The sequence below is a fragment of the Aotus nancymaae genome, unplaced genomic scaffold (genome assembly GCF_030222135.1).
Source record: "Aotus nancymaae isolate 86718 unplaced genomic scaffold, 86718_ANA_hifiasm-v0.15.2.pri h1tg000036l, whole genome shotgun sequence".
In the NCBI taxonomy this organism is placed as follows: domain Eukaryota; kingdom Metazoa; phylum Chordata; class Mammalia; order Primates; family Aotidae; genus Aotus; species Aotus nancymaae.
The window spans coordinates 39826360-39852892 of record NW_026988450.1 but is presented as its reverse complement, the minus strand read 5'-3'; the positions used below and the strand labels follow the sequence as shown (position 1 = coordinate 39852892).

General features: G+C 36.2%; 1 protein-coding gene across 3 annotated transcripts in view; it reads right to left on the bottom strand.

Moving 5' to 3' along the window:
* SLC26A7 (solute carrier family 26 member 7) overlaps window positions 1-26533 on the bottom strand; it is a 207323-nt gene that overhangs the window by 143650 nt on the left and 37140 nt on the right. For 2 of the 3 annotated variants that reach the window (XM_012465103.2, XM_012465104.2), the window contains exons 1-2: window positions 9626-9730; window positions 9179-9404 (exon numbers count right to left, since the gene is read on the bottom strand). In XM_012465103.2, coding sequence (XP_012320526.1) covers window positions 9179-9371 — 193 coding nt within the window. In that variant the 5' untranslated portion in view covers window positions 9372-9404; window positions 9626-9730. Of the gene's footprint in view, window positions 1-9178; window positions 9405-9625; window positions 9731-26533 lie in introns of those variants that run through there. The other variant, XM_064384356.1, reaches the window with a different exon arrangement.

Below are 26533 nucleotides of genomic sequence, written 5' to 3'. Positions count from 1 at the left end.
TCCTTTGTCTGTTAAATACAGATAACAGTATCAAACTCTTAGGGTTATTATGAAGATTAATTGATATAATAGACAATGAAGGTTTAGTACAGTTTATGGCACACTTTAAACATTTAACAACTGTTGGTTATATCTACCATTATCAGGAAAGTGGCCATGAGGACAATGGACATCAGGTGGATTGGACAGACATTAAGAGGGAAGAATTTATAGAACTCGGTTAATTGAATACAGTTGTTGAGGAGACAAGGGAAGAAGGATCACTCCCATATTTCTGGCATGAACAACTGGGTAGGTGGGGGATGACTTTAATTATAATAAAAAATGGAGGACAAGGACTACTTTTGGTAGGAAAAATGATGTGTCAGTTATAAAATTTGTCCCTGGGAGACATTGAGATTGTGCCCAATAGGCAGCTGCCTATTGGTATCTAGAGCTAGGAAGGAAGATTTAAGATGGAAATATATTCCTACAATTAACCAGTAGAAAAGTGGCAAGTAAAGCCTTGAAAATGGATTAGATCAATAGCTGGGTGATACGGCTTGGCTCTGTGTCCCCACTGAAATCTCACCTTGAATTGTAATCCCTATAATCCCCACGTGCAGGAAGGACCAGGAGGAGGTAACTGAATCATGGGGGCAGTTTCCCCCATGCCTTTCTCGTGATAATGAGTGAGTCTCATGAGAGCTGATAGTTTTATAAGTGTCTGGCCTTTCCCCTGCTTGCATTCATTCTCTCTCCTGCCACCCTGTGAAGAAGTGCCTTCCCCTGTGACTGTAAGTTTCCTGAGGCCTCCCCAGCCATGTGGAACTGTTGAGTCAATAAAACCTCTTTTGTAAATAAATTACCCTGTCTTGGGTATTTCTTCATAGCAGCATGAGAATGGACTAATACAGTGCTGGACTAATACATACTAATAATATGTACAACAAACCCCCATAACATATGTTTTACCTATGTAACAAACCTTCACACGTACCTCCAAACCTAAAATAAAAAAGAAAATGGATTAGCTCATGCAAAACAAACTGTATAGAAAGAAAAGACAGTCAAGCACAAAGAATGAAGGGGAAAAATGTTTTCTGTTTCTGTTTTTATTTAGAAAAATTGTGTTAAATGAGAAGAAACTACGCTGCTGAGGCTATGGATAGGAGGCAAGTCTTGCCTTTGTGCAGATGTCTCCAATGTTAAAATGGTTAGAAGAGCCCAAAGCAGGCCTTCCTCTTGGACTCAGAATGGGAGAGGTTAAATGTCCACAGTGGTGCTCTGAACTGGTAAGCATTAGAGATGGCACCTGTCCTGATAGAAGAAACAGAGCTGAGACAAGAGGGATCAAATCAAGTAGACAGTAGTAAGCCTGGTTATTTTTCCTTTTCATTGCTTTCTAGCCTTTAGTAAAGTTTCATTCAAACATATCATCTGTGTGTCACCTCTGCTATATGGTAAAATCTAGTGTTCATGGATGCTCAGGCCAGTATTCAAGCACGTCTCCCCTCTCTCTCTCCTAAGCTACTCTATGTAGCAGGGGGCAGTGAGGGGACCTCAGGGGAAAGAGCAATAGCTCCTTGTATTGCTTCTTACCAGCAAAGCTCTCTTTTGGTGAGAAACCCTGGGTTTTATTTTATCAAGGCAGGTGACATGTCATCATGGGAAGGGGCAGCCTGAGGGGTAGATGTGAAGGAAGACTCAAAGTCAGCCCCAGTCCCACACAGGCTATTTCTGTCACACTAGAAGCAAGCTGGGGAACAGATACCAATGAAGAGTGAGGAATGGAGCAGTGCAGTTTTAGGTTTGAATCCGTCTTAGCAGTCCTAGAAGTGGGGTCAATTCATCTAATGTTCAGAGCTCCTATTTTCAAGAGACGCTCTTCAGTAGAATAATATCTATCTTTCTGTATTTCATAAGGTCAGAAATAATTTATGTATGCTAGTCACAGTGGCTCACACCTGTAATCCCAGCACTTTGGGAGGCTGAGGTGGATGGATCACCTGAGGTCAGGAGTTCAAGACCACCCTGGTCAACATGGTGAAACCCTGTCTCTAATAAAAATACAAAAAAATAGCTGGACATGGTGGTACATGCCTGTAATCCCAGCTACTCAGGAGGCTGAGGCAGGAGAATTGCTTGAACCCAGTAGGTGGAGGTTGCAGTGAACCAAGATTGCTCCATTGAACTCCAACCTGGGCAACAAGAGTGAAACACCGTCTCAAAAAAAAAAAAGAAAAAAGAAAAAGAAAATAATTTATGAAACATTTACCCTGTAATAGCACTCAAATGTGTCATTAGATGACTAGAAGAAACCCAACTTAAATATAAGCACAGTAAAAAAGTGTTTGCACATGCAAATGAAGAGTCAGGGCTGTAATAGTTGTCATTAGGACTCAGTTTCTCTTTGCTGTGCATTTTGCTGGGTTGGCTTCATTCTCAGGCTGTGGCAGTCCTGGGAAACTACAGAGGAACATTATCTCTACTGTCATCAGTTTCAGCACAAAAGAAGTTTTGGCTTCCTAAAAGGTCTCATACATGTACTGGGACCCAGACTGATCACTCAGGTCATTTAGATTGCCATTACCATTTTAATAATAAATAGCTGGCCCCTTGTATAGTAAACCCATATCCTTATGCCTAGAGGTCAGATCTTACTTTTGAATCAGTCACTGGCCAGGTATATGGAATTAAGCTAATTATCACATCTTGGCCCACAAAACTTCACCTGGACCAATCATTATAGCTAGATTCTGCTCTCACCTGTTTCGCATTAGAAACTGCAACATTTGTTAAAAGAATAGAAGAAAGACAATGCCTCAACGCCTGGGCGCAATTTCCAGAAAATCTGGTTTCATTGTTAGAGATGGAACCCTAGTATTAGCATTCTTTTAAGCTCCAAGGTGGTTCCAATAGGCCTCCAGTTTAAGAATCCTGGTCTAGGGGCATTCGGTTCCCTGATCAGCCTGGACACCATCCACTGTGCCAGGACTAGACGCTCACCTAAATCACTTGTACTAGATATGGAAGAGGGGTTGTTTCCCCAAACTAACCTGAGATACAGTTCCTAAAAACAGCAGGGATGGGTCATAGCAGGTAAAAACAGGAGATAGACCACATACCTCATCCTGACACTCACTACCAATGTATTTTGTTGCAAACCTTGCCATGTTTTCAACGATCTAAAATTAGGTCATGGTGCTTCCATATGGACAGCTCTAAATGTCACATGGAGCATTATGCTAACTGCATAAATAAATACAGGGTCCTTTAATATCTAAACCATCATTGTTTTTCATTAAAGAAAAATATAAAGGGAGTGAAAAGTACCAAATGAAGCTTGGCGCTGTAGTGAGGGGATGGATCATGGGATGAGGGGAAGCAGAGAAGGAAAAGACAGGAATGTGTCACAGCTCCTCTACATTTTCCTGGGGGTAAGGAAAATATACTTTAGACTCATTTAGGAATATTTAGATGCCATTGTTCTTGGAGAATAGTTACTAGCAGGAAGATACAGTGATTAAGGGAATTGAGTTCAAGATATGTGGCTAATGCTAGGATTCCACATCCCCAAGGCTGAGAACATACAGGGAAACATTCCCAGACAAACCTTTAATCTTTGCAATGCAGTATGCTTCAGGAATTTCCACTTATTGTTCTGCATGTCACTAAGCTGTCCTCAGAAGTGCAATGAAGCTCAGCTTTCACACACAAGTTTTGATGCCAGTAATGCCACACATTCTGCATAATTATAAGGAACATCCATCTTTTGTTTGCAGCCCAAAACCTTGTGGTTTGAACATCCAGCCAACCCTATGGCAGCTTAAAATTTGCATGGTTTGGGAAGAAAAATTCTAGGTGATCCCTTGGAGTACAAGGCCAAACATTCTTATATTCCACCCCAGTGGATTTGGTTCTTATATGGCAAGTCATGCATTTCGGGTCTCCACCCTGTCTCAGTGCTTGAGTTTTCATGTTGGAAACAGAGAAACTCTTTCCCCTAAGTGGTCATTCTGGCTGCAATGCACACTAAATGCTTCAGAAACAAGAGTCTAATACTGCTTAGCTTGTCATCCATGTTGGTGACATGTTTTAAATCAATGACATTCTCTACAAATGTTTGCTTATCTACAAAATATATTTGACAGTGAAGGTCTTCAAGATATCAGTTAAAGAACATCATGGTAGATACTAAATATAAAGGCTCTTACCTGATGTTACCAATGAGAAGTGCAAAATTTTAAAAATATTTTAAAAAATACAAGTGTTTTCTAGGAAATATTTGAACTGAGTAAAAGAAGGACCTGAAGTTTCTTTTATCTTTCTTTCTTGAAATTAACACAACTATATGTAATTATATACATCTATATATTATATCTGTTTACTCTGGAGAGGGATAATCACCCCTTTGGCAGTCTGGTAAAGCTGCTGGACTCCTTCTCAGAACACATTGTAAAAATCAGTAACAGACAATGCATACTATTATAAAGAAATAAAGTATATTAGAACACATGAGTCCAGGTGGAACTCATGAAGGTTCACCTGAAGGTTCTGTGGTTCTAGGTGAAGAAGCTAATCTTATGTCATCTCCCTATAAAAGTTTTATTCAAAGGCAAATTTGAGGCATTTAAACAAAATATGTTAGAAAGTGTCTTGGCAGGGGAAACAAATGTAGGTATTCATAGGTAGATAACGGGCACACCAGCAGGAAGGGTGGCCATGAACCTGTGAGTGGTGGGGGCTGTGGCAAAAGCGAGCAGCCTCTCTTAAGGGCCTGCAGATTTTGTTGCATGGGAATGTGGGCCCTGTATGGCCATGTCTCCTTAGATTTTTCAAGAGAAGCCAGGCATCTGGACTTTTATATAAACTATTCATATCTGTTAATATTGGTTGAAGAAAAAAATTAACATTGTTTGGGACAAAGGAAACATCTTTTACTAGATTTGTCAGGAGGTAAACTTCAAGAAAGTATGAGAAATTGGAAAAAATAAATTACATTTATTTTAATGTATGTTTTTACTATCAGTATCTTTATTACATTTGTTTGTATAATAAAACACAAGAATTAATTTAAATTCAGTTTCCTCTCTAGAGTGATCACATGCTACAATGGAACAATTGGTGGCTTCTAGAATGTTTTAATTCTTCCAACAAACATTTATGTCCCAGGCAATACACAAGCTGGAAATAATATGCAGATTAAGACACTGTCTTGTTTCCAGAGCTTACAGACTAGGGTGGAAAGAGTTGTAGCAAGATATTATAATACAATGTGTTAAGGCCTATCAAAGAGATATGTAAAAAGTACAAAGGGAGTAGGCGAGAATAAAACATCTTCCCAGGAGATGGGGAGAGATTCTCAGAGGAGAGATCTCTTTGAGTAGAGCTTTGTATCAAGAAGCCCAGTTTATTTAATAATCTAATAGGACATGATGAAGAATTGGACTTCTATTCTGGAGAAAATAGAGGTTCTTTAAACAATTCAGGATCAATACATTCAGATTTTTATGATTATTCTGACTGCAGTATGGAATATGGCCTACAGGCGGAGACAGAATAAGGAATGAAGACCCACAAGATGATAATGATATCAATAGTTCAGACAGAGAATTAGAACAGCTGCAGGGCCCATGAAACAAGACTACGAGGTTAAAAAGATGGGGGATAGAAACAAAGGAACCTGGCAGCTGATCGTATGCTAATGGACAGGGTGCCAAAAGAGAGGAAAGAGTTGAGAATGATGTGCAGGACTTTCTAAGAGGGGTCGTCTAGTATAAAGGTGAGGGCATAGTCTCAGGAGCCAGATAGTACCTGAGTTCAAATCCTACCTCTTCCACTCATTGGCTGTGTGACTTTAGGCAAGTTTTTTGTCCTCTCCCAGCTTCAGTTTTGTATATATGTCAAGTGTTCTTACAATAGTGCTTGCATTTGTGTCTAAAAATTACTGTTATTAATTATTATAATTCTGGTTAACATGGAGGTTTTATTCAGTTTGTTTTAGAAGACACTGCATTTGAAGTACATTTAGAACATCCTGAGTTAGCAAAGATAAATATGTGGATCTCCAAGGTCACTCAGGGACCAAGGCTGATAGAGTCAATGCTACCTGCAATACATAGCTTCCAAATTTTCCCTGGGCATTAATACCTGCCAAGACATAGGGGATATGAGGATCATACATGACTTTTATGGACTAGGATACTTCTGCTCATTTTCCCTTGGCCAAAATATAATCACAGGGTTAACACCTAACCTCAAAGAAAGCTGGAAAAGGTAGTCTTGCAGTGTGTACACATCACATTTTAATGATAATCTGGCTGGTTTTTAAAAAATTAATAAATAAACATATAGATCTCAAGTCGAGAAGAAAGTTTCATTAGCAGGAAGAGGATGATTATGATCTTTTATACTTTTAGAAAAGGCCAGGGTTTGAGTCTCCAGGACACCATTGTTTAGTGGGAGGCAAAAAAAAAAAAACTGCAGAGAATCATAAGAAGGGAAGGACATACAGGTAGCAGGAGAAAAACAAGAGTGGTGTCTGAAAACCAAGAGAATAAAGGATTTTAGAAAGACTGTAGTCAACACAGAAAATGCTACTGATAATAGAAAAACATCTATATTTAACAATTAGAAAATCTTTAATAAAGTAAAGATTTACTTTATTAAAATAAATTTAAAACAGTTGCTTGATATTTGACATATAGAAAACACAAATGAGTTTCCATTATCCTTCTTAATTTAAATGGAGTTCTTGAGAAAGAAGAATGAAAAACAACTACTAGATTGAAACATATAAACAATCTATCTTTGTAGGTCAAAAAAATATTAAATTGGACAATTTTATATAATTCAACTGCTGAGTAACTGAAAAGCTGCTTCAAGTTAAAAAAGGTACTTGATCCTATTGTTTGTGTTATGATGCAAGAACAAAAATTATCCTTCTCTTTTCTAATTTTCCTTAGAAAATTAGTTGATAATAACTGCCAATATTGTATTCATACAAATAAGCGGTAATGATATCTAAATGCCTTCCTTACTTTGTATCCCTCTCTAGTTATTTTTCTTGTCACTTTGCCTTTGAATCTAAAAACTGCAGGGATAAAACCTGAATGCAAAAGTAATTTGAAGGGAAGAATAGTCACACCTTTCCAAAGAAATGTCTTCTATTACTAATAACAATGGTGTTATGAAAAGTCTGGTTATTTTGGCAGTGTGGAGTATAAAGTGAAAATGTTAAGGGTGTTGGCTTTGGAATCAAGTCCTGACTCCACTACTTGTCAGGTATGAGGTCCAGGGAAAATTTCTAACTCTTCAAAGCCTCCATTTTCTCTTGTGAAAGATGGAGAGGAGACTGCTGTCTCTCAGGATTCTGTTAGGATAGCAGGAGATCTTGTATGTAAGGGGTTTAGGGAAGTGTCTCTTAAAACACATGGTAGCTTATGGCATTTCACTTCTTAACTCTCTATACATAGTAGATGAGCATGAAAAAGTTTGAGAAAATTGTTTTTAAATGAATAGACATTTTTTAAAAATTAGACTTATCATTCACAAACAAAAACCTTTAAGTTTTTACAGTGTAGCCTTATCTATTCACTGGTATCCTTCCAAGAGAACCAGCAGCCAGATTCATAACTCCTCAAGACACAAGGGCTGGGTGTGTTCTGTGCTTCTCATCAGTCTTGGGGCTGGCCAATGTGTCCCTTCATAACCAGTGAAACACATGACTCATAAAACAAAATCCCTCAAAATCTATACCCAAATAAAAGCCATATAATTAACTACTAAAACTTATGCATAAATAATATCACTAATCATATACCATAGATAACTTTACCTTATCCTCAAATTTTCTTATTAACTTGATACTTTCCAAAGGTTTAAAAAATGGAATTATTATTTAAAACACAATTCTCTTTCATTTTACATTAAATTAAAGCAAAATAAATTTATAACATGCTGAAACTATCTGGTTAAAATAAAAGTTCATCACCTAAGTTTTGAAAATACATTGGTGGTGTTTCATTTTGAATATAAAACTGAATTTTAAAAAAGGCCAAAAATGCCCAAACCTGTTATTTACTTTGCATTTTTTTGAAAGATTACTATGCTTTGCTATTGGCAAAATGGTCATTAAAAATGTAATATAAGACTATTCAGTGAAATGGAATCCCATAAAGTATGACAGTATTATGGATCTTAAAGTAAAGCCACTAGTGCAGATGTTCCTAATCATACTAAAAACACAAATTCACAAACCAGTTTGTTCCAGCTACAGAATAATTTAATTGAAAGAGTGGTTATAATTTAACAGTGTGAATAATAGTTAAAGCCAAGGAGGTAGTGAAACTGAGAGGAAATATAAACCTACAGTGTCTATGCCAAGGAAACTGTTCTAAATTCTTAAGGTTCAGAAATTAATTCCTTTCCTTGCTACAGGTAGAAATTTATTTGAATTAGCCAAGACCTGCAATGGATATATCTTTAAGGCAAACATACACACACATGCATGCTAGGTCAGTAGCTTTTGCCAATAAAAACACCTATCTAAATCCAGAATATCACTTAGTCTGTTTGGGGAAAGTTAAAATCAGACTTCTTACCAGTTTAAATTTCTTATTAAGAAAATAGATGTAGTAGGTAATGTGATTCAGAAGTAAATCAGCATACACAGTAAAACATAAGCTCTAAGGACACACAGGATTCTCTTTGCAAATACCGGTCTTGGCAAAGAGCCTCCTTTATGTACAGAAAGCTTTGTTCCTTGTTTATAGCAACTCTCAAGGCTACAACAGGTAATTGTGTGCAGCTAATTAGGTTCCAAAACGATTGTGCTCAAGCCAGGAATATTTTATAGCTTGATTCAGTGAAAGTAGGAAACTATATTAGCAAGATCATGTTATAAAAACTCATTCTCCCACAATTACTGATCTTTCACTCTAAAAAAGTATGGATTTTAACACTGAGAAAACGTAATGTCATTCAGAAGTTCATTCAATGCTTAATAGCTATCAAAATATAGAGAAAAAAAGACAATTAGGAAAACTCTTGTCCAAAGATACCCAATATGCTTACTTCCCAAAGCTAATATCCATTTCTTTATCTAAATTGTTTATTTCAGGTCACAATATTCTTCCAAGAAAGCAAAGTGACATCTACTCTGCATAACAGAGGAAAATCAAAGGCAATACATTACCTTGGGTCACCTGTTGAACTGCCAACATTATCCCAGACACAGTGTCTGGAAGCAAATTTTCTTTCAGATTGTAATTCGGTGCCCAATCCAAAATGGGTAGTCGCCTTCTACACCACTGTATAATATCTTCACACTGGGGGTTATGTATCTTGCTCCAAATCATGGTTTTCTTTTTCCTCTTTGCTCCTGTCATTTTTCAGATTTCCTCTTGAAGAAGTAAACTTCTCTAAACAAGAAAAAAAAATCATTGCGGAACACCTCCTTTCAAGGCCAAGCTCCAATTCGTCTGTGGTTTACAATGTCAAAATTACCCAGAAAATAAGTAAATAAAAGAGAGAGAGAGAGGCAGAGAGAGATTAACAGAAGCACTTCAATATATGCAGCTGGGCTGTATGTCTTTTTATAATACAGCTAATTATTCTAGATTTAAAAACTATAGATTAAAACCTTGAATTCTTATCTGAAGGAGAAGTAGTTCCTGTTCATGTAATATTTTTTCTGGTCTTGGAAAAGTAATGGGTTCAGTGTTAAGTTGGTCTACAGCTCTCTCGCCAGTAATTCCCCTTATATTCACTGTAGTCTTATGTTTTTGGCTGCAATCCCAATGGTTAATGAGGTAGTTCTGGGCGTGTGTTGGAAGTGGGCTGGGCTATGCTAATGAAACCAGGAAACATCCAGCTAGTCCAGTCTCTCCCTACAAGCTATGCAAAATCATAAAACTGCCAGAGGGATCTGTTGTGCAAAACGTATTCAGAGAATCCAGCCCTATTTCTTTGGGAGCTATATATATTCCACATTATCAGATGACTGGCAGTTCTACAAAATTCAGAAACATAACAGGGCATTGCTAAAGGTCCTTATCGTTTTTATTCCCAGGCAGATGAGGTTTTCATTCATACAGAAACATTAAGATAGCTACTGCCCAGTCTGGGAAAGGAGTAACTAGTTCTCATAAACAAACTGAAATTTCCTCTCATGGGCTAAGAAAATAAGAATAACAATGAATAAATATTTGTGATGGGAGATTTTCTCTGTCTCTGAAACTGTTCATTCAGTTTTCTCCAGTGGTTTCTCTAAGTCCTATAATTCATGCTATTGTAACCGAAACTTACTGAGGAATGGCATATGGTTCAAACTATTGTTTGAAGTGTCCTTAGCTTTTTTTTATGGTGCTGCCTTCTTTTTGCATAACTTTTGGGGGTAGGGGTTCTCTTTTTAAGAAGGGGTGCTACATTTTATAATAGAACACAGTCAACAACTTTTTTTATGATCACTTCACTTACCCTCCAAAAGAAAAAAATAAAAGACTTAAATCTATGAACTGTGCCATTGGAATTAAACCAAAAAGCCAATATACTAACTAAAATTGTGGAGCCAAGGAAAAGAATCCCATGTATATAGTTTGTTGAGCCCTTTTTAATGCCCATCCATTTGGAGAATAGAAATCTGATTTCTGGAAGCCTTTATAATAACAAAGTACTTGGATCCCTTGGCTACTTCTAAGGTCCCCTGCTGTACTTTTTCCTATTGTTTTTAAATTAAAGTGAAGAGTTACTCTCCATCTTCTAAAGATGACATCTCTGGCTTTGTATCTATGCAAAAAAAAAACCTTTCTTTTTAAATCGAATGAAGAGACTTGGGGGGTGGGGGGGCTTTGTTTGTACTTACAAAATAGAAACTGCTTTGTTTGTACAACTGTTTACATTATATTAAATTTCTAAACTATTCAGTAGTTAAGGTTTGGGGCCTGTAGAGAGAGCCCCATTTAGAGACTAAGTTATAGCATTTTAATCCTATCCTCTTGGCACGAGAGATGGACTCACCAAATAATTGTAAATTCACTCTTGAAACACTATATTGCTTTTCCTTCACAAAAAGCAATCTTTACTTTTGTTTAATATACTCCATTTAGTATATACTCAAATAAATTCAGAAGCTATACATACATTGATTATGTATTACCTTTATAATAAAAATAAGCACTAAAGATTTTTTTAACCCTATCTAGGTCATAAATTCAAATGTATGTTAACAAAATGAGAAAAATAATTGAAAGCCTAACTGAAATAACCAATCAACATCTATTATATGTGCAATTTCAGTCATTTTAAGATTTGTGTTAAATTCCAGTAACAAAAAATTCACATGAACAGGATTTTATGAATTGAAGGTGTATAGAGGTACCTAAATCATATAGTATCGGCAATCGTTCTAAAATATTTTAAGATCAGGAAAGGGTAGAAATTAGTTTAATAAAATAGTTCTGAAGTCTCTCAATTTAAAAATTTCTTAACATTAGAATAAACCTTTCCTAAAAATATTTTTTGAAGCTTAAATCTAGAATTCCAATTCCAGATTTTTTTTCAAATTCCATGTGCACATGTATTATTTAAAAAAATGCCAAAAATCTCACTCCAGATCATAGATCACTCCTATTTATAATCAACAATGCCAGAAAGAAAGAAAAAACATTATGAAAAAATTTATTCACACACATAAGATTCTCAGAGTAACTTGAACAGCCTGTAAAATTCAAGAAGGATAAGTGTATTCATTCAAAAGTTTCAATGACTAAAAGTAGCTTACAGTTCAATACTATGTACCATCTATATGGAATAGCTCCTCCTAATCATCTGGGAGAATACCTATCCAAATAAAAAGATGAACTTGTTATCTATCTTCCACTTCATTTCTATTACATCACTGATATGTTTGAATTTCAGTTATCTCCAATATCAAACTCAAACTCATTAGCGGAAGAAATGCAGTCCTTCTCTGCTCCCCTACCCACCTTCTACCCACTAGCTTCTCATTAATCGTAATTCAGCAAGTTTTTATTGAACAATGTTAATTTGATAGACTCTGTATGAAGTGCTACAGAAGAGGGAAGGGAAAGCAGTAGATAGCATCTCTATATTCTAGGAGTTACTATTTTATGAAGAAAATCAATAACTAACTCCAGGCAGAGTGTGATAAATAACAGTCAAGTCACCTAATAAGTCATACAGGTGTTCAGAAGATGGAGCGTTGCATGCCCTTTGAGGAAAAAAAAGGCATTTCAGCCTGCCAAGACTCTCTTGCAGCAGGTAAGTATGCTCATGATCTCCTGCCCATTATTTTTACTCTTTCCTTTTTTTTTTTTTTTTTTTTTGAGGTGTAGTCTCGCTCTTATCGCCCAGGCTGGACTGGAGTGCAGTGGCACAATGTCGGCTCACTGCAACCTCCACCTCCTGGGTTCAAGTGATTCTTCTGCTTCAGCTTCCCCAGTAGCTGGGATTACAGGCACACTAGTCTATTACTACACTAATTTCCTCAGTTACATGGTCTTTTACATCTTCTGCACATTTATTCAATGTTTATCTCTTCCGTGAAACTTTCCCTGGTTTCTCCAGTTTTTTTCATGCTATATAATAAACATTCAGGTAACTCTCAGTTTATTTGTGGGTATAGAGCTGCAGTCATTTTCAATATTTATTGGTTTTCTTCCTTTAAATCTATTTCATGTGATTTTTATCCAGTCTGACTCATGAGATTGTACATTCCTTTTGAGTAAGGATTATTCACACAATTTTCTTTGCTTCTTTTTTAGAATCTAGTAGAAGGAGCTGAAGACATTGGATTCACTCAGTAAGTACTAACATACAAATGTTCCTACTCCCAAAAGTACCCAAAAATCATTTAGTCTATCTCATCCTGGTTTCCAGGTTGTGCTGTTAAAGAATCAGGTAACCAGGTGGAGAGAAAATGAGAAAAGATGTTCTAGGAGAAAAATAAGATGAAATTTTATCTTTGCTCAACTTCTCCCAGATCTCTTACAATCTAAGGAAAGTTCTTTTTTCAACACATTTCTTTTTTCTAATATTATAAAATCTGGAGTATGGAGGGAAGAAAAACCAGATGGGAAGTGCAGAAGAAACAGAGGAGACAAAGGGCAGATAGAAGCCCTCATGGGTTGGAGCTTCAGAGAGAATTTTTAGAGGGTTGGCATGTGAGGGTCTCTTGGGCAATTATGAAGTGTGAGGGAATTTGGCCAGGCTTAAGTGAAGAAAGAGACTTTTAAGAAATGTTGTGCAGGTTATAAATTGAATCATGTTTAATGGTTTCTGAGAGACATAAGTAAAGAGTGAAATTCTTTTCACAACACTTTTGAATACTTTTGATTTTGACATGAGGCTTCTTTGAATGTGGTATCTGTGGAGACTGGGACACCTAAGGTACTGATTTATATCCCGGTTCCAATGAAAAATATGGATCAGACATTGGAAATTATCGACCCCAAACTCATACCTACCTCAGGAAGTTGATATATAGCATTTCTAAGAAGAGGACACTGAAAAAGGGAAAGGAAGAAGAGAAAGAAGAAAAAAGGAAAAGAAGAAAAAAAGAGGAGAAAGGCAGGGAAGAAAAGGTAAAGCAAAAGAGAAAGCAGTAAAAAATAATTAATTAATTGAGGATTCATAAAAGCCTTTTCTCATTTCTGACTAACAACTGATAAACAATAAGTAAAATAAACTATGGCCACATCATGGCTTATGAAGATTTGAAGATGCTTAAAAAGAGATTTACCCAATAGACATGCAGGAAATTCATCTCCCTAAGGACTACATAATTGTGTGTCTGTAACTTGCTTTAGCAATCCTATTTCTAAAAACATTAACCTCTGTGCTAAAGGAAATATGCGCATATTCGAAGACTATCATTCTGCCTCTCTTTTGTATTCTCATTTTGCAACTACACGTACTAAGTTCCTTCAGTTATTCATAATATGATACATTTTTCATCTTTTTACTTGTATTTATGTCTTTATATTTAAAGCAGGTTTAAGTGGTGTATAGTTGGGTCTTGCTTTTTTAGTCCATTGTGACAATCTGTGCCTTATTTATACCATTTACACTTAATTTAACTATTTATGTGGTTGGGTTTAAATCTACCATCTTGCTACCTCTTTGCATGTGGATTGTGAGATTTTTTAAACATGAACTGTGATAAAAACATGGAAACTATGTGAGTTCCAAAGATTACACATTTAATCATTCCCCAGTGTCCACGGATTCCTCCCATTCATGTACACATTATTACTTAGTTGAACATTCTGCATGTGCAGATTTCTGAGGCTCTCTGTCGGTGTGTCTCTCCTCTCTCTGGTACTCTGCCATGTGAAATCTAGCTGCTTTGGAGTCTCCAGACTCAGCTCCTTCTCTTCAACCTATGAAGACTGCCAGCCTCCTCCTGAGTTCTCCTCCACCCCTACTCTTCTGCACCATGGCTGCAAACTTTTCTAAAAGAAGATGAACAGTCTTAATGCTTATTTTGTTTATTTTCCATCTTTCCAAGATTACTGTCCTCCACTGTCTGATGTCCAAAATCTTGACACCATTGTTTTATATATTGTATCAGGTTATTTTTATTTGTTTCAAGCAGAAGGTTAAATCTAGTCCCAATTACTCAAAATCAGCTAGAGATGGAAGCTATCCATTGTATAATATGGCTTTTAAACTGTCCAACATTATCACCTTCCCCATGACCTGCTACAGCTTGCCAATTTTCATTTTAGAATGTGATACCAAAATTTAACACAATTTTTAGCTGTGTTCTGACTTTAAAAGCATAAACAGTGCCACATAATTAAATTTTAACTTTTTCCATATCCACCGCTGTTTAAGTGATAAATTCTCTATACTTTTTTATGTAGATTTTCATAAATATTTAAGCATAACATTTTCTACTAAACTTTGTCTGATATTTTGAATCTAGCCAATTAATTCACTGTATCAAAATTTTTTAAATCTGATTCTGTTATTATCAATACTGATAATTATGCTTTTCACTTAACCTATTAGCTATTCCTCTCAACACTGTTATCTGTACTAGTCAGCTGAGGTGGTTATAACAAAATACTATAGACTGGGTAGCTTAAACAATAATTTATCACTCATGGTTTTGGAGGCTGAGAAGTTCCAGATCAAAGTGTCACCTGATTCAGCTCCCTGGTGAGGGCCCTCTTACTGGCTTGCAAATGGCCACTGTTTCTGTGCATTCTCACATGGCAGAGAGAAAGAGGAAGAAAGCTCTCTGGTGCTTCCTCTTATACGGGTATGACTGCCACCATAATAACCTTATTCTCATGACCTTATCTAAGTCTAACTGCCTCCCACAGGCCCTGTCTCTAGATTCCACCACACTGGGGGCTAAGCCTTCAACATGTTAATTTTGGAGGAATACAATTTAATCCATGGCATTACTAAAAAACTGATTAAGAATGCTATATATAAGCCTTTATTAAAATCATTCATGAAAAAGAAAAACCGGATATATTTTCTAGTCCCTGTACTTCATATCAAAATTTATTCCTTAGTAGGCATTGTTTGAGAACAATCAAATGGAATTTTTTCGTGTTGTCCAAAAACATATGGAAGCTCATATCAGACTAATTACTGAAATCAAATATATTATGTCTTCAGCAATCATGTAAATTTTCCATATAGTACTTCTATTAAAAGATATTGAAGTCTGTCTAAAAACTTCATTAGTCTCTGTCCCTGGATAGCGAGTTCCTACCTGAAAGGATAATAATTGCAGGGAAAAATGGACTACTCAAAACTATTGTGTTACTCAGAAGAAAAATGGCTAAAATACTCCATAGAGCCTGTATTGTTCCAAAGGGATAAGACCCAAAAAACAAACAACAAACAAGCAAATTTAATGAACACTGTCAAATAGTGTTTGACATGTAGGGGGAAATTTCAAAACTAGCCTCTATCTTGTAATGTTCGCCTCATTAAATTTCTTCAAGTTGAAATAGTATCAAAAGGTCATTCCTAATTAAAAGGAGGCAAGTAATGTGAAAATCATTTTTACAGTAGTTCTAAGATACAGTCATTCAGCTTTTTATGTGCAAAGTGGGGAATTATTCTAAGATGGAGGGCTTATAATTATTTTAGGGTTCCCTCTTCCTTACAAGGAATGTTTTTTAAGACAATTATTGCATCCATATAAATATGAGTAAATGTACAAAGTTAAAAAATAACCAAACTACTCTCATGTATATTAATTGGACATTAAAACTCAACTTTTAAAGTTGACTTTATAATTTTGCTTTTACTTTCAAGCTTTATGGCTTTGTATTCTGTGTCAAAGATCAATAGAGCAAAATGCACAACATACTTTGAGAAGAATCCAGATGCTATTTATTTTTCTCAATATTTTTCTTCATTTTTCCGATTAAATAATCAAATTACTGTTATAAAGTAGACAATCTGAGAACGTATAGAAAAGCATTTTAAAAGACAAAGAAAATATGTTCCATAATCACACTGTTGATTTAAATTTTGGTATAATTTGTTCTAGCTTTTTAATGTGAAACATCTTTCTTTATGTAGTTGAGGCATTACTATACATGCAATTTTTTATTTCACTGAGATTTATATCATAAGCTTTTGTCATATCATCAAAAACTCTTAGAGAAAATAGTTTTTAATGACTGTACAATATTTCTTCACAAAAATGTACCATAGTTCACTTACCCAAGGAGTAGAAACTGGTTACTCCCAATTTTTTTTATTATTACAGATAACACTAGGGTAAGCATCTCTGGGAATAAATCTTTATCCAGATTTCTGATTGTTTCCTTAGAAGTAGAACTATTAGGGTCCAAGTGTTACACAATTATTGCTAATGATGTTATTTTTGTTTCTATGTGCCAATGAGGCTTTTCTGGGTCACTGTTTTACATGCCCCTGGACCTATAAAAAACTCATCTTTTAAGGGCCTCACTCAACACTGTTGTGTATTGACTTCCACAACACTTAACTGATGTCTAGTTTTCTGGATCAACTGAATTTCCAGTAAGAATTTAGTGCATTCATGCTTTCCCAGGATCTTAAAGCCAGGGAATATATTTTTCTTTTGCGCTTGTTTTCTCTTGATAATTGACATTCCACAACTGAAAACCTAATTTAAATATGGGTTACTGTTAATGCCTTGTTCCCAAAGAGTACATAATAATATTCAGAAATTTGCAGTGCTCAAGCTTATTTGTCTCAGGAGGTCAAATTGAATGGCCAAGTATAACTCAGACAGTGGGGTCAAAATACTATTGTAGGAAAAGGGACAGTGAATAATTATAAGTTTCTCATTTATTGAAAGATGCAGAACAAGTTTATAAGCCATTTTAGTTTCTTGAAAATTCAAAATTTTAAGAAACTTTTTAGACTCTCCCACAAAGCATTTCTTTCACTTCAAGAAATAGCATATAGGGAATCCAGAGTTCTCATTCTCCCCATTAATTAGTAACACAATTGAAATTTACTCTAGAAGTTTCAAAGTTTACATTGCACACAGATTGAGATGATATTTTGCACCATATTCAGTATATTACTAGCAGTAAAATACATATACTAGAGTAGATAAACCAATCCTTATGGAACTTTATTTTTTATTCATGTCAAAAGGAACATAACAAAAAATAAATATTTGAAGTGTAGTAATATGGAACCAGACAACCAACGAGCACATTGGCAAGCAAAGCTGAAATTCAATCCCAACAAAGCCAAAACTCAATGCCAACTTTTCAAGGTCTTCGAGGGAAGAATTGAGATAAGTAGAGTACCAAGGACAATGCTTGGCACACAGGAGAGGTGCTGATAAATGTTAGTTGTTAGCTTCCATAAATTCATTAGTTGCTAAGATAATTTTTATAATGTTTGAATCTTTCAGCAGCTTTGAGTTGTTTTTAATATGCCTTAATACATTAAAAACATAAAGGAATAATACCATATATATCTTACTTCCTGCCATTATTCAATTTGAATGGAATGTTTTCCTTTTTCCTGGGATGGACAATCTTACCCACTTTGTAATTCCTTTCAAACCTGTCTACTTAGCCCCTGAATTGAAAAACAACTCAACCAACCCAAATGCCCATCGATGATAGACTGGACAGGGAAAATGTGGCACATATACACCATGGAACACTATGCAGCCTTAAAAAACGATGAGTTTGTGTCCTTTGTAGGGACGTGGATGAACCTGGAAACCATAATTCTCAGCAAACTGACACAAGAACAGAAAACCAAACACCACATGTTCTCATTCATAGGCGGGCGCTGAACAATGAGAACACATTAGCACAGGGAGGGGAGCATCACACACTGAGGTCTGTTGGGGGGAACTAGGGGAGGGACAGTGAGGGCTTGGGAGTTGGTGAGGGCTAACATGGGGAGAAATGTCAGATATAGGTGATGGGGAGGAAGGCAGCAAATCACATTGCCATGTATGTACCTATGCAACAATCCTGCATGTTCTTCACATGTACCCCAAAACCTAAAATGCAATAATATATATATGTGTGTGTGTGTGTGTATATATATATATAAAGAAAAACAACTCAAATCCATCCTTGTCAATCCTGTGTCAACACAGATGAATTAGTTCTTGAATTAAAATACTGAAATGCAGAGTTGAGAAGAATTCTGAAGCATTACATTCAGTAAGAAAGTTTGCATAAACCCATACCTGCCACAGGCATTAGTGGATGTAACCACAACATAGTGTGAATGTATCATTACTGCTCTAGGAATTTTTAGTCTAAGACAATTCCTTATGAGAGCTAGCAGAAATATTTTCTTATATTTTCATCTATATATCATTTTAAACAAACTGACTCTGGTTATAATCTATAAAAACAAAATTTTATTGCTCTTAAAACTAGGGCCAAAATAAGAAGTAATAAATATACTTAGTAGTACACAGTACTTATGCCTATCAATCCTTTTAGATGTCCATGAAGAAGAAATTATTTTTATGGGTCGTCTACTAACTTGTATTTAAAATAAAATCTAATTTAATATATATGTCCAAAGTTTTCTACCCTATAAATGTTCTTATTATTTGTAGTCACTCTCTTAATAGGTTGCTTTAAAAATTATGCAGGATGATCAGATTTTTTTTTGACACATTTTCTATACCCGAGGAAGACCCGAGTTCTTAGGTCTTCCTTGAGGGGGAGACATACTTTGAGATACTTAACTGGGATTGTAGGAGTCTTTAAAACCAAGGAGCAAAGACAAGAGTTCCAGGTCTAAACTGCCCTTCCTGACTGTATTCTTGATGTCAGTAATAAGGCAAATTGTATATATGACCTTTCCCACATTCTAATCAAATCTTGTGTAGATAATGAACAAAAAAGTGAATGTAACAGAAGTGACTATATTATATATATTAATAAAGCAATCTCTGAACCTGATGAGCCACTTTGGCTATGGAATAAAGGTTATTTTTATATCCCACCTCCATTCTCATGAGCACTGTCAAATGGCAACCAGTGGAAGACAGAGAGCTCGTCAGCTTATCCATAGTGAAGAAAATAAAGAATGCCACCAAGAATATGCCTTTTATTTCTTCCAGCCCCAGGATGATCATCAGATAAGGAAAGTGAAATAGAAAAAGAAAGGGAATATAATATATCTCCTATGAATTTTTAATTCCTTTACAGACTCCTCTTATTTTTGTTGATAATGTAATTAGATTGAAAATCAAATGGATAGATTCAAGAATATAGCAGTGGTAAAGGCAACATAGCAAAAATCTGGGGGCCCAAAAATGTCAGAGGAATGTTTTCATGTGACTACATATATAGTGATACTATTAACACTATTACAAGAGAGACAGAGAATGAGAATCTTGGAATTCACCACAATAAGGTGATGATTAAACCCTAGGAAATAATACCGATAGAGTAAAGTATGGGATTAAAGATGGAAAAACATCAAATACAGAGAAAACAAAGGAAGCTGAGGGCTTAGGAAAGTATGGAATCTAGCTATTAGAAAGTTGCTGAGTGACCTTTGGAAGAGGAGCTTTATTAGAATGTTGGGTGCAGAAACCAGATTGCAGTTGAAGAGTGAATGAGTGATAATGAAATAGGGGATATGCTTTCAAGAAGTATAACCAAACAGGGTGCAGAGAAAGCTTGAAGTTTTTAAAGGTAGCAATCCCTAATCATGTCTATAGAGGAGGAAAAGACATGGTAGAGAGAAAAAGAGTGAAAATGAGGCAGGCAGGATGATGCCAGATGGAGCAAGTCTGGAAGAGGCAAGAAGCAAAAGGATAAAGGGCACCAATTACAAGAGTATCCTTTAAAAAGATAAATGTATATTCCTCAGAGAGAAGTATCGAGTAAGGAGAGAATCTGAGAGAGAAAAGAAATTGAGTTGTTTTGTTAAACCGCCCCAACTTAATTGAAGTAATAGTTAAGCATTGCCAGATTCAGCAAATAAAAATATAGGTCACCTAGTAAAATTTGAATTTCAGATACACAAGAAAAAATTTTAGTGTAACTATGTCCCACACAATATTTGGAATATACTTACATAATAAATGATGTTGTTGTTCATCTGAAATTCACAGTTTTGCATGAGACATACAGCAAAAAAGTCATTCATCAGACACATAAATTTAATGGGCATCCTGCAGATTTTGGTGTAGTGAATTGGATTGGGAATACCATAACAGAGCTCAGGGCAGGTTCTACCCCTGGCCACCAGCTTGCTGTGTTACCAGGGAGCATATCTGTCAATGAAGGCGGGTAGTAGTAACAGTCAAATGGGGTTTGAATTCCAATTCTGCCATTTAGCTTTGTATTCTTCTGCAAGTTTGGTTGACAGAAGGATTAAATGAAATAATTTACCTAAAGTACAAAGCACAAAGGTTGTCCCAGAGTAAGCAATTGATAAATAGTAGACATTGGTGTGGTGAGGAATGGCACTGGGAGTAGAGGCTGTAGTTGTTTGTTTTATTCTGCATATATATAAATTCTATGTAGTAAATAGTAACATCAGAACTATTTGTAATAATAATGACAATCAGTATTAGTTGGGTTTCAGAACTGATAAGTTGGACACTCACATTTAAATGGCCCTTCTTGTACTAACTCTTAAAGCAACAGTGTCATCTAGTGGCTGTGAAGGCAATAACGAACAATTAAGAACACCTGGATAAAACTTGTGACGTTTTTATCTGCACAGAATTTATTGAATTTGTACCAGTGATGAATGTTGATCATAATATTTTCTATAACCTATTACATCAACTCATCTTATTTTGTCTCATTAAAATGATGCACGCTCTACAACATTAGGGCATTGGATATCTTCTGTCCTTACCTACCTCTATTAAAGAAGCATACCAGGAGGGTTTAATTATGAAATTATTCAGATGGACTTTGGACTTCCCGGGCCTTCTCCTAATTCTATTATTCCCTGAGAACTTTGGCAGAAGGGGAGGAAAAGTGAGCAAAGCTGGAAATATGAAGCTTGAGGCTTTCTCAATTACCAGCTTCAAATTGCTTTTCATTCTATTTAGGTTAGAGGGTTCTATTTTCTTTCTCATGTAGTTAAGAATATCTATGCTTTGCTTTTGGAAAAGAAATTTTCCCCAAACACAAATTAGGATATAAATATTTGGTTACAATTTTTGTTTCTGTATTAATTGGAGACCAGTGTCTATTCCAGATATATTACATAGCTTCTGTCTTGAGGGCTTTTGAAAGAGATGAGAGATTTATAGTTCCCAAAGTTATGCATGTAAGTAAAATTTTCAGAAAGTAATGAATAGGGCAGTGTTTGTTCACTTCCAGAAATGTCAAGAAAAATTAAGTTAAGAATCCCAAATAGCTTTTAGGGGAGATTTCACTCTGCCCCCATTTAATCTATTTGTTATATGAGATTATAGAAGTCACAAACTAGAATCCCATGGCCTAATGGTCAAAAGATGGTTAAATTAAGTAAACTTGGCATTAAAACTGGTAATATATCAACTCAGATATGGCTCAAGAGTTATTAATCAATGACTGTTGGGAGTATTTCCTGAGTTTGTGAGAAATACATATATTTTAAACATCAGTTTGAAATCAGTCCTTTTAAAGAACCAATCTTTTTTAGGTATATTTTTTAAGTCCCCAGACAATAATTTTCAATTACCAAATATTTCTGTGGCTCCCAGACCTTTCAGTTTTTTCTTCCCCCAGACTCCCCTTCACCCAAAATCTCTCAAATATTTCATAGTTGACACTGTTTCACAGTATTCCTAGACTGGTGGGAATTTAATTTTCTCTTTTCCTCTTGATAGGAATGAGTAAAGATATGAACATGGATAATTTATTAGAAACTGCATGCCAGATTCCTTAAAGTCAGTCCTAAATATGAGTGAGAATTTACCTCCAGTAATATTTCTTTCCATCTCCTCTAGTTCTCCTTTTCCTCTTGCTGTTTATTTTCAAGCCCTCAATGAATAGAGCTTAGACATAATTCTACCTTGCAGAAATTCCAGGCATTTGCACTGGGCATGGTGGTTCACGCCAGTAATCTAAGCACTTTGGGAGGCTGAGGTGAAGGGATCACTTGAGACCTGGGCATTATGGTAAACCCAGTTTCTACAAAAAAAAATAAAAAATAAAAATATTAGCCTGACATGGTGGCTTACACTTGCAGTCTCAGCTAGTCAGGAGGTTGAGGTGGAATGATAACTCGAGCCCAGGAGGCAGAGGTTTGCAGTGAGCCAAAATCACACCACTGCACTACAGCCTGGGTGACAGAGGAAAACGCTATCTCGAAAAAAAGGAAAGAAAGAAAAAGAGAAAGAAAGAAAGACAGACAGAGAGAAGGAAGGAAGGAAGAAAGGAAGGAAGGAAGGAAGGAGGGAGGGAAGGAGGGGGAAGAAGAGACAGAGGGAAAGAAAAAGAGGGAGGGAGGGGAGAGGGAGAAAAGGAGGGAGGGAGAGAGAGAAAAAGAGGGAAGGAGGGAGAGGGAGAGAGGGAGGGAGAGGGAGAAAAGGGAGGGAAGAGAAGAGAGAGAGAGAAAGAAGGAAGGAAGGGAGGGAGGAAGGAAAGAAAGAAAAAGAAAGAGAGAAAGAAAGAGAGAAAGCAAAGGAAGGAAGGGAAGGAAGGGAAGGGAAGGGAAGGGGAGAAGGGGAGGAAGGAAGGAGGGAAGGAAGGAGGGAAGGAAGGAAGGAAGGAAGACTGTTTAGCAACAATGACAAGCCTATTCATTGAATGAGAATATTGTTTTCAATTTTTCCATTTGCAAAAAATATAGGGTTTTCATTCTCATTTGGCTGTTTTATTTAACAGCATCAAATACTTCAACATTTAATATCTGAATTCCTTCATAGGACTTGAGAATGAAGTAAGTATTTTATGAAGCTGAAAAGAAGGCAAAGACAGGTGTCTTTCACTGCCAATCTCTGCCCCACTTTCATTAAAAAAAAAAAAAAAAAAAAAAGAGGGCCACTCCATTTTAATACATGCAGTAACAATGACTACGTGTCATTGCTTTAGTAATGGCTAACTGGTAGGCAACTACTCAACCTCTTAAGAGACCTGGAAGAACTTCCTAATGTACTAATTAATGGAGGGGTTAGTGGCCCACCCTGAAAAATAACAGCTTTAACATTTTGAGCAGAATTAAGAAGAAAAGTTTGTGATATGTCCAATAGACTTGCTTAAAGCCAATTAAATTATAGAGCTCGTGAGCTCCAAAATATATTCCTAACCAACATTTCACACCCAGAAAGATGGCAGTCATCCATTGAAGGGCATGAAAAAAAACAGATACAAGAACTTTCAGAGAATTGAAGATTATACTAGTTAAAAAGAAATTAAACTAAGCTAATTAGGAAAATGATTTCAAGATTCACATAAACTGGTATTAAATCTATTCTTCTTGTTTCCATTTTCTACATCTGCCCTGATCAATTTGAAATAAGCTGATGTTTTTGGAAACCCAGATTAGAATCGCATCCTTAAACTTTTGGAGAAGAGAAGAACCCAGGGACAGAGTGAAGGCGGTAAAGAGAATGGAAGGCTGTTCCGGGGGTTGGAGGACAGTAACTCATTCACATGTCTAAAAAGTAGTATGTCTGAAGCAACAAGGGAGTTCAAAAGATTGTTGCAGCAATTCTGGCTTTCTGGAGGACTGTATGACCAAAGCATAGGTGGACTGAAAATAAAACACATTGAACTATACAGAGGTAGGTGAGAGTTTTAGGTGTGGTTTGGGACAAGTTGCTTTATCTTTTCAGCTTTGAGGAACATATTTGCCAGAAAGGTGAGATTTTTGGGTTCCATGCCCCTTTCCTGCATTTTCTTTTTCTTTCTTTCCCTATATGCTCTTTCTCTATTTTTTTTTTTTTTTTTTTTTTTGAGACAGAGCCTTTTCTGCTGCCCAGGCTGGAGTGCAGTGGTGGGATCTTCACTCACTACAATCCCTGCTTCCTGGGTTCAAGTGATTCTCCTGTCTCAGCCTCCTGAGTAGCTGGGATTACAGGCATGTGCCACCATGCCCAGATAATTTTTCTATTTTTAGTAGAGATGGGGTTTTGCCATGTTGGCCAGGCTGGTTTCAAACTCCTGACTTGAGGTGGTCTGCCTGCCTTGGCCTCCCAAAGTGCTGGGATTACAGGCATGAGCCACAGCACCGGGCCCCTCTGCCATATTTTCTAAGGGGAAAGCTGTCTACTGTTCTTCCACACTGTCTCTTCAGTGGCCTACTTCCCTCCTTTTTCTCCTGATGTTTCCTCTTCTCTTCTGCACTTATCCTGCTTTGCCTTATTGAAAGGATCAATCTGATGCATCTTAATTAGGCTGAAATAAATTTTCCTCTGTTTGAGGGTTTCTTTTTCATTAGGGTCGCACCAGGATATCAAAAAGTACAATTTAAATAGAATCAGGCAAGACTGTGGAAGCATCTTTAAAAACGAACCACATTCTCCACCAACTTGGAAGTATTCCTAATATAATTCAGTTCTCCCAATGAACATTAAGCACATTCTTGGCTAGAATTGTCAAACCTTAATTTGTCAGTAATCACCAGCTTTCAAAAATGCATAGCCTTTCTTGAAATCACAGGAGCCCCAAGAGATCAACTCATTCAATCATCTGTATTCTCTAAATGCTTTTCCCCTAGTAAAATCAACATTTTGTTTAACTTGAAGCTTCATGGAGGTGTATTACAAGCATGTTAGGCATAGGCAGTGTCTGACTCTTTTATATAATGCTTTCAGCCTTCTGGATGTCTGTCAACAAACACTAGCTCCATGAAATAGGCCAATTTAGGATGTCTGAAAACATCATCACTAGGTCTACCCACTCCTTGTCACCTATTCAAGCATCCTGGCACTCTGATTTCCCCAAATCAAACCAATGGGATTTTCTTAGGTGCTTCTAAAATTCAGCAAGACATGTTTAACCCAAAAAACTGATTATGGGGCACATGCCCTGGAAAATCTACTGGTAAAATGCAAACGGGAATATCCTTAATATTGTAAGGAACATAGTATGGTGTAGTGGAAAAGGACTTTTTTTGTTTTTAACAATAAATTATCCCTTTCATGAAAAGTGAAGTTTGGAATCATCAGTAAAATACCTGGTATCATTTCATCACAGATTCTCTCAGTTTCTGTAAATATTCCTCTAAAAACATAATATATCAGAATTATCTTTCTGATAATACAGACCCTATATGTAGGGAAATAAAAAATAGCATATTTTGGTTAGAAATAAATTTATTTGGTTAGAAATTTGAAAATGCTTATATTGAAAGAATTGAGTTCCATGAAAATTTCTATCAGGAAAGTAACCCTTTATTTATCGCATATGTACTTTAAAAATACATTCAGAGAAACAACTTAATTTCAGATTCATTTTGTTTCTCTTAATGAGTCATTCTGGTCTTAGAAGAACTTGTCAGGTTGAAAATCTTGGGTAGTTTTTGTTATATTACACACTACCAACATTATACAAAATAATAGATGAAGACTTCATATATCTACGTTTCTAAAAAATGACATGAAGACCCATCACTGTGACTATGAAGTTCGTATTATATCAAAGGAAAGCCATTGTAGTAATGTCAGCTAATTCTCTGACCTCCAGTTCCTCCCTAGCAGTGGTAAAGAATCAAAACAGGGAAGAAAGACAATGCTCACAAATGCACACTCACACACATGTGCGCACACACACACGCATACACATACACACACAGAGTTCCCTGTGTCGTACAGCATTTGCCTCTTGCCTGGAGATCAGAAACCAAACCTACTGGTTCTATTTTTTTCCTTACAGTTTTAGGATTTAAAATAATCCACCCTAAGCTGCAAATTGGAACGCAGTGATTCAAAGTGCCAGACTCTTAATCCTTCAGGAGAAAAAAAAAAGAAAAGCATTTCATCGCTGACACAGTCACACCTTATTAAGTGGTCAGTCCCCTTCCAAGAGTGTTCCTTCTGACTTTGCAACAGCCTCCCCATATGTGATTTTGGCCTTCTCCCCATTACAAGAACCTTCTATCCATGTCCCTGCGT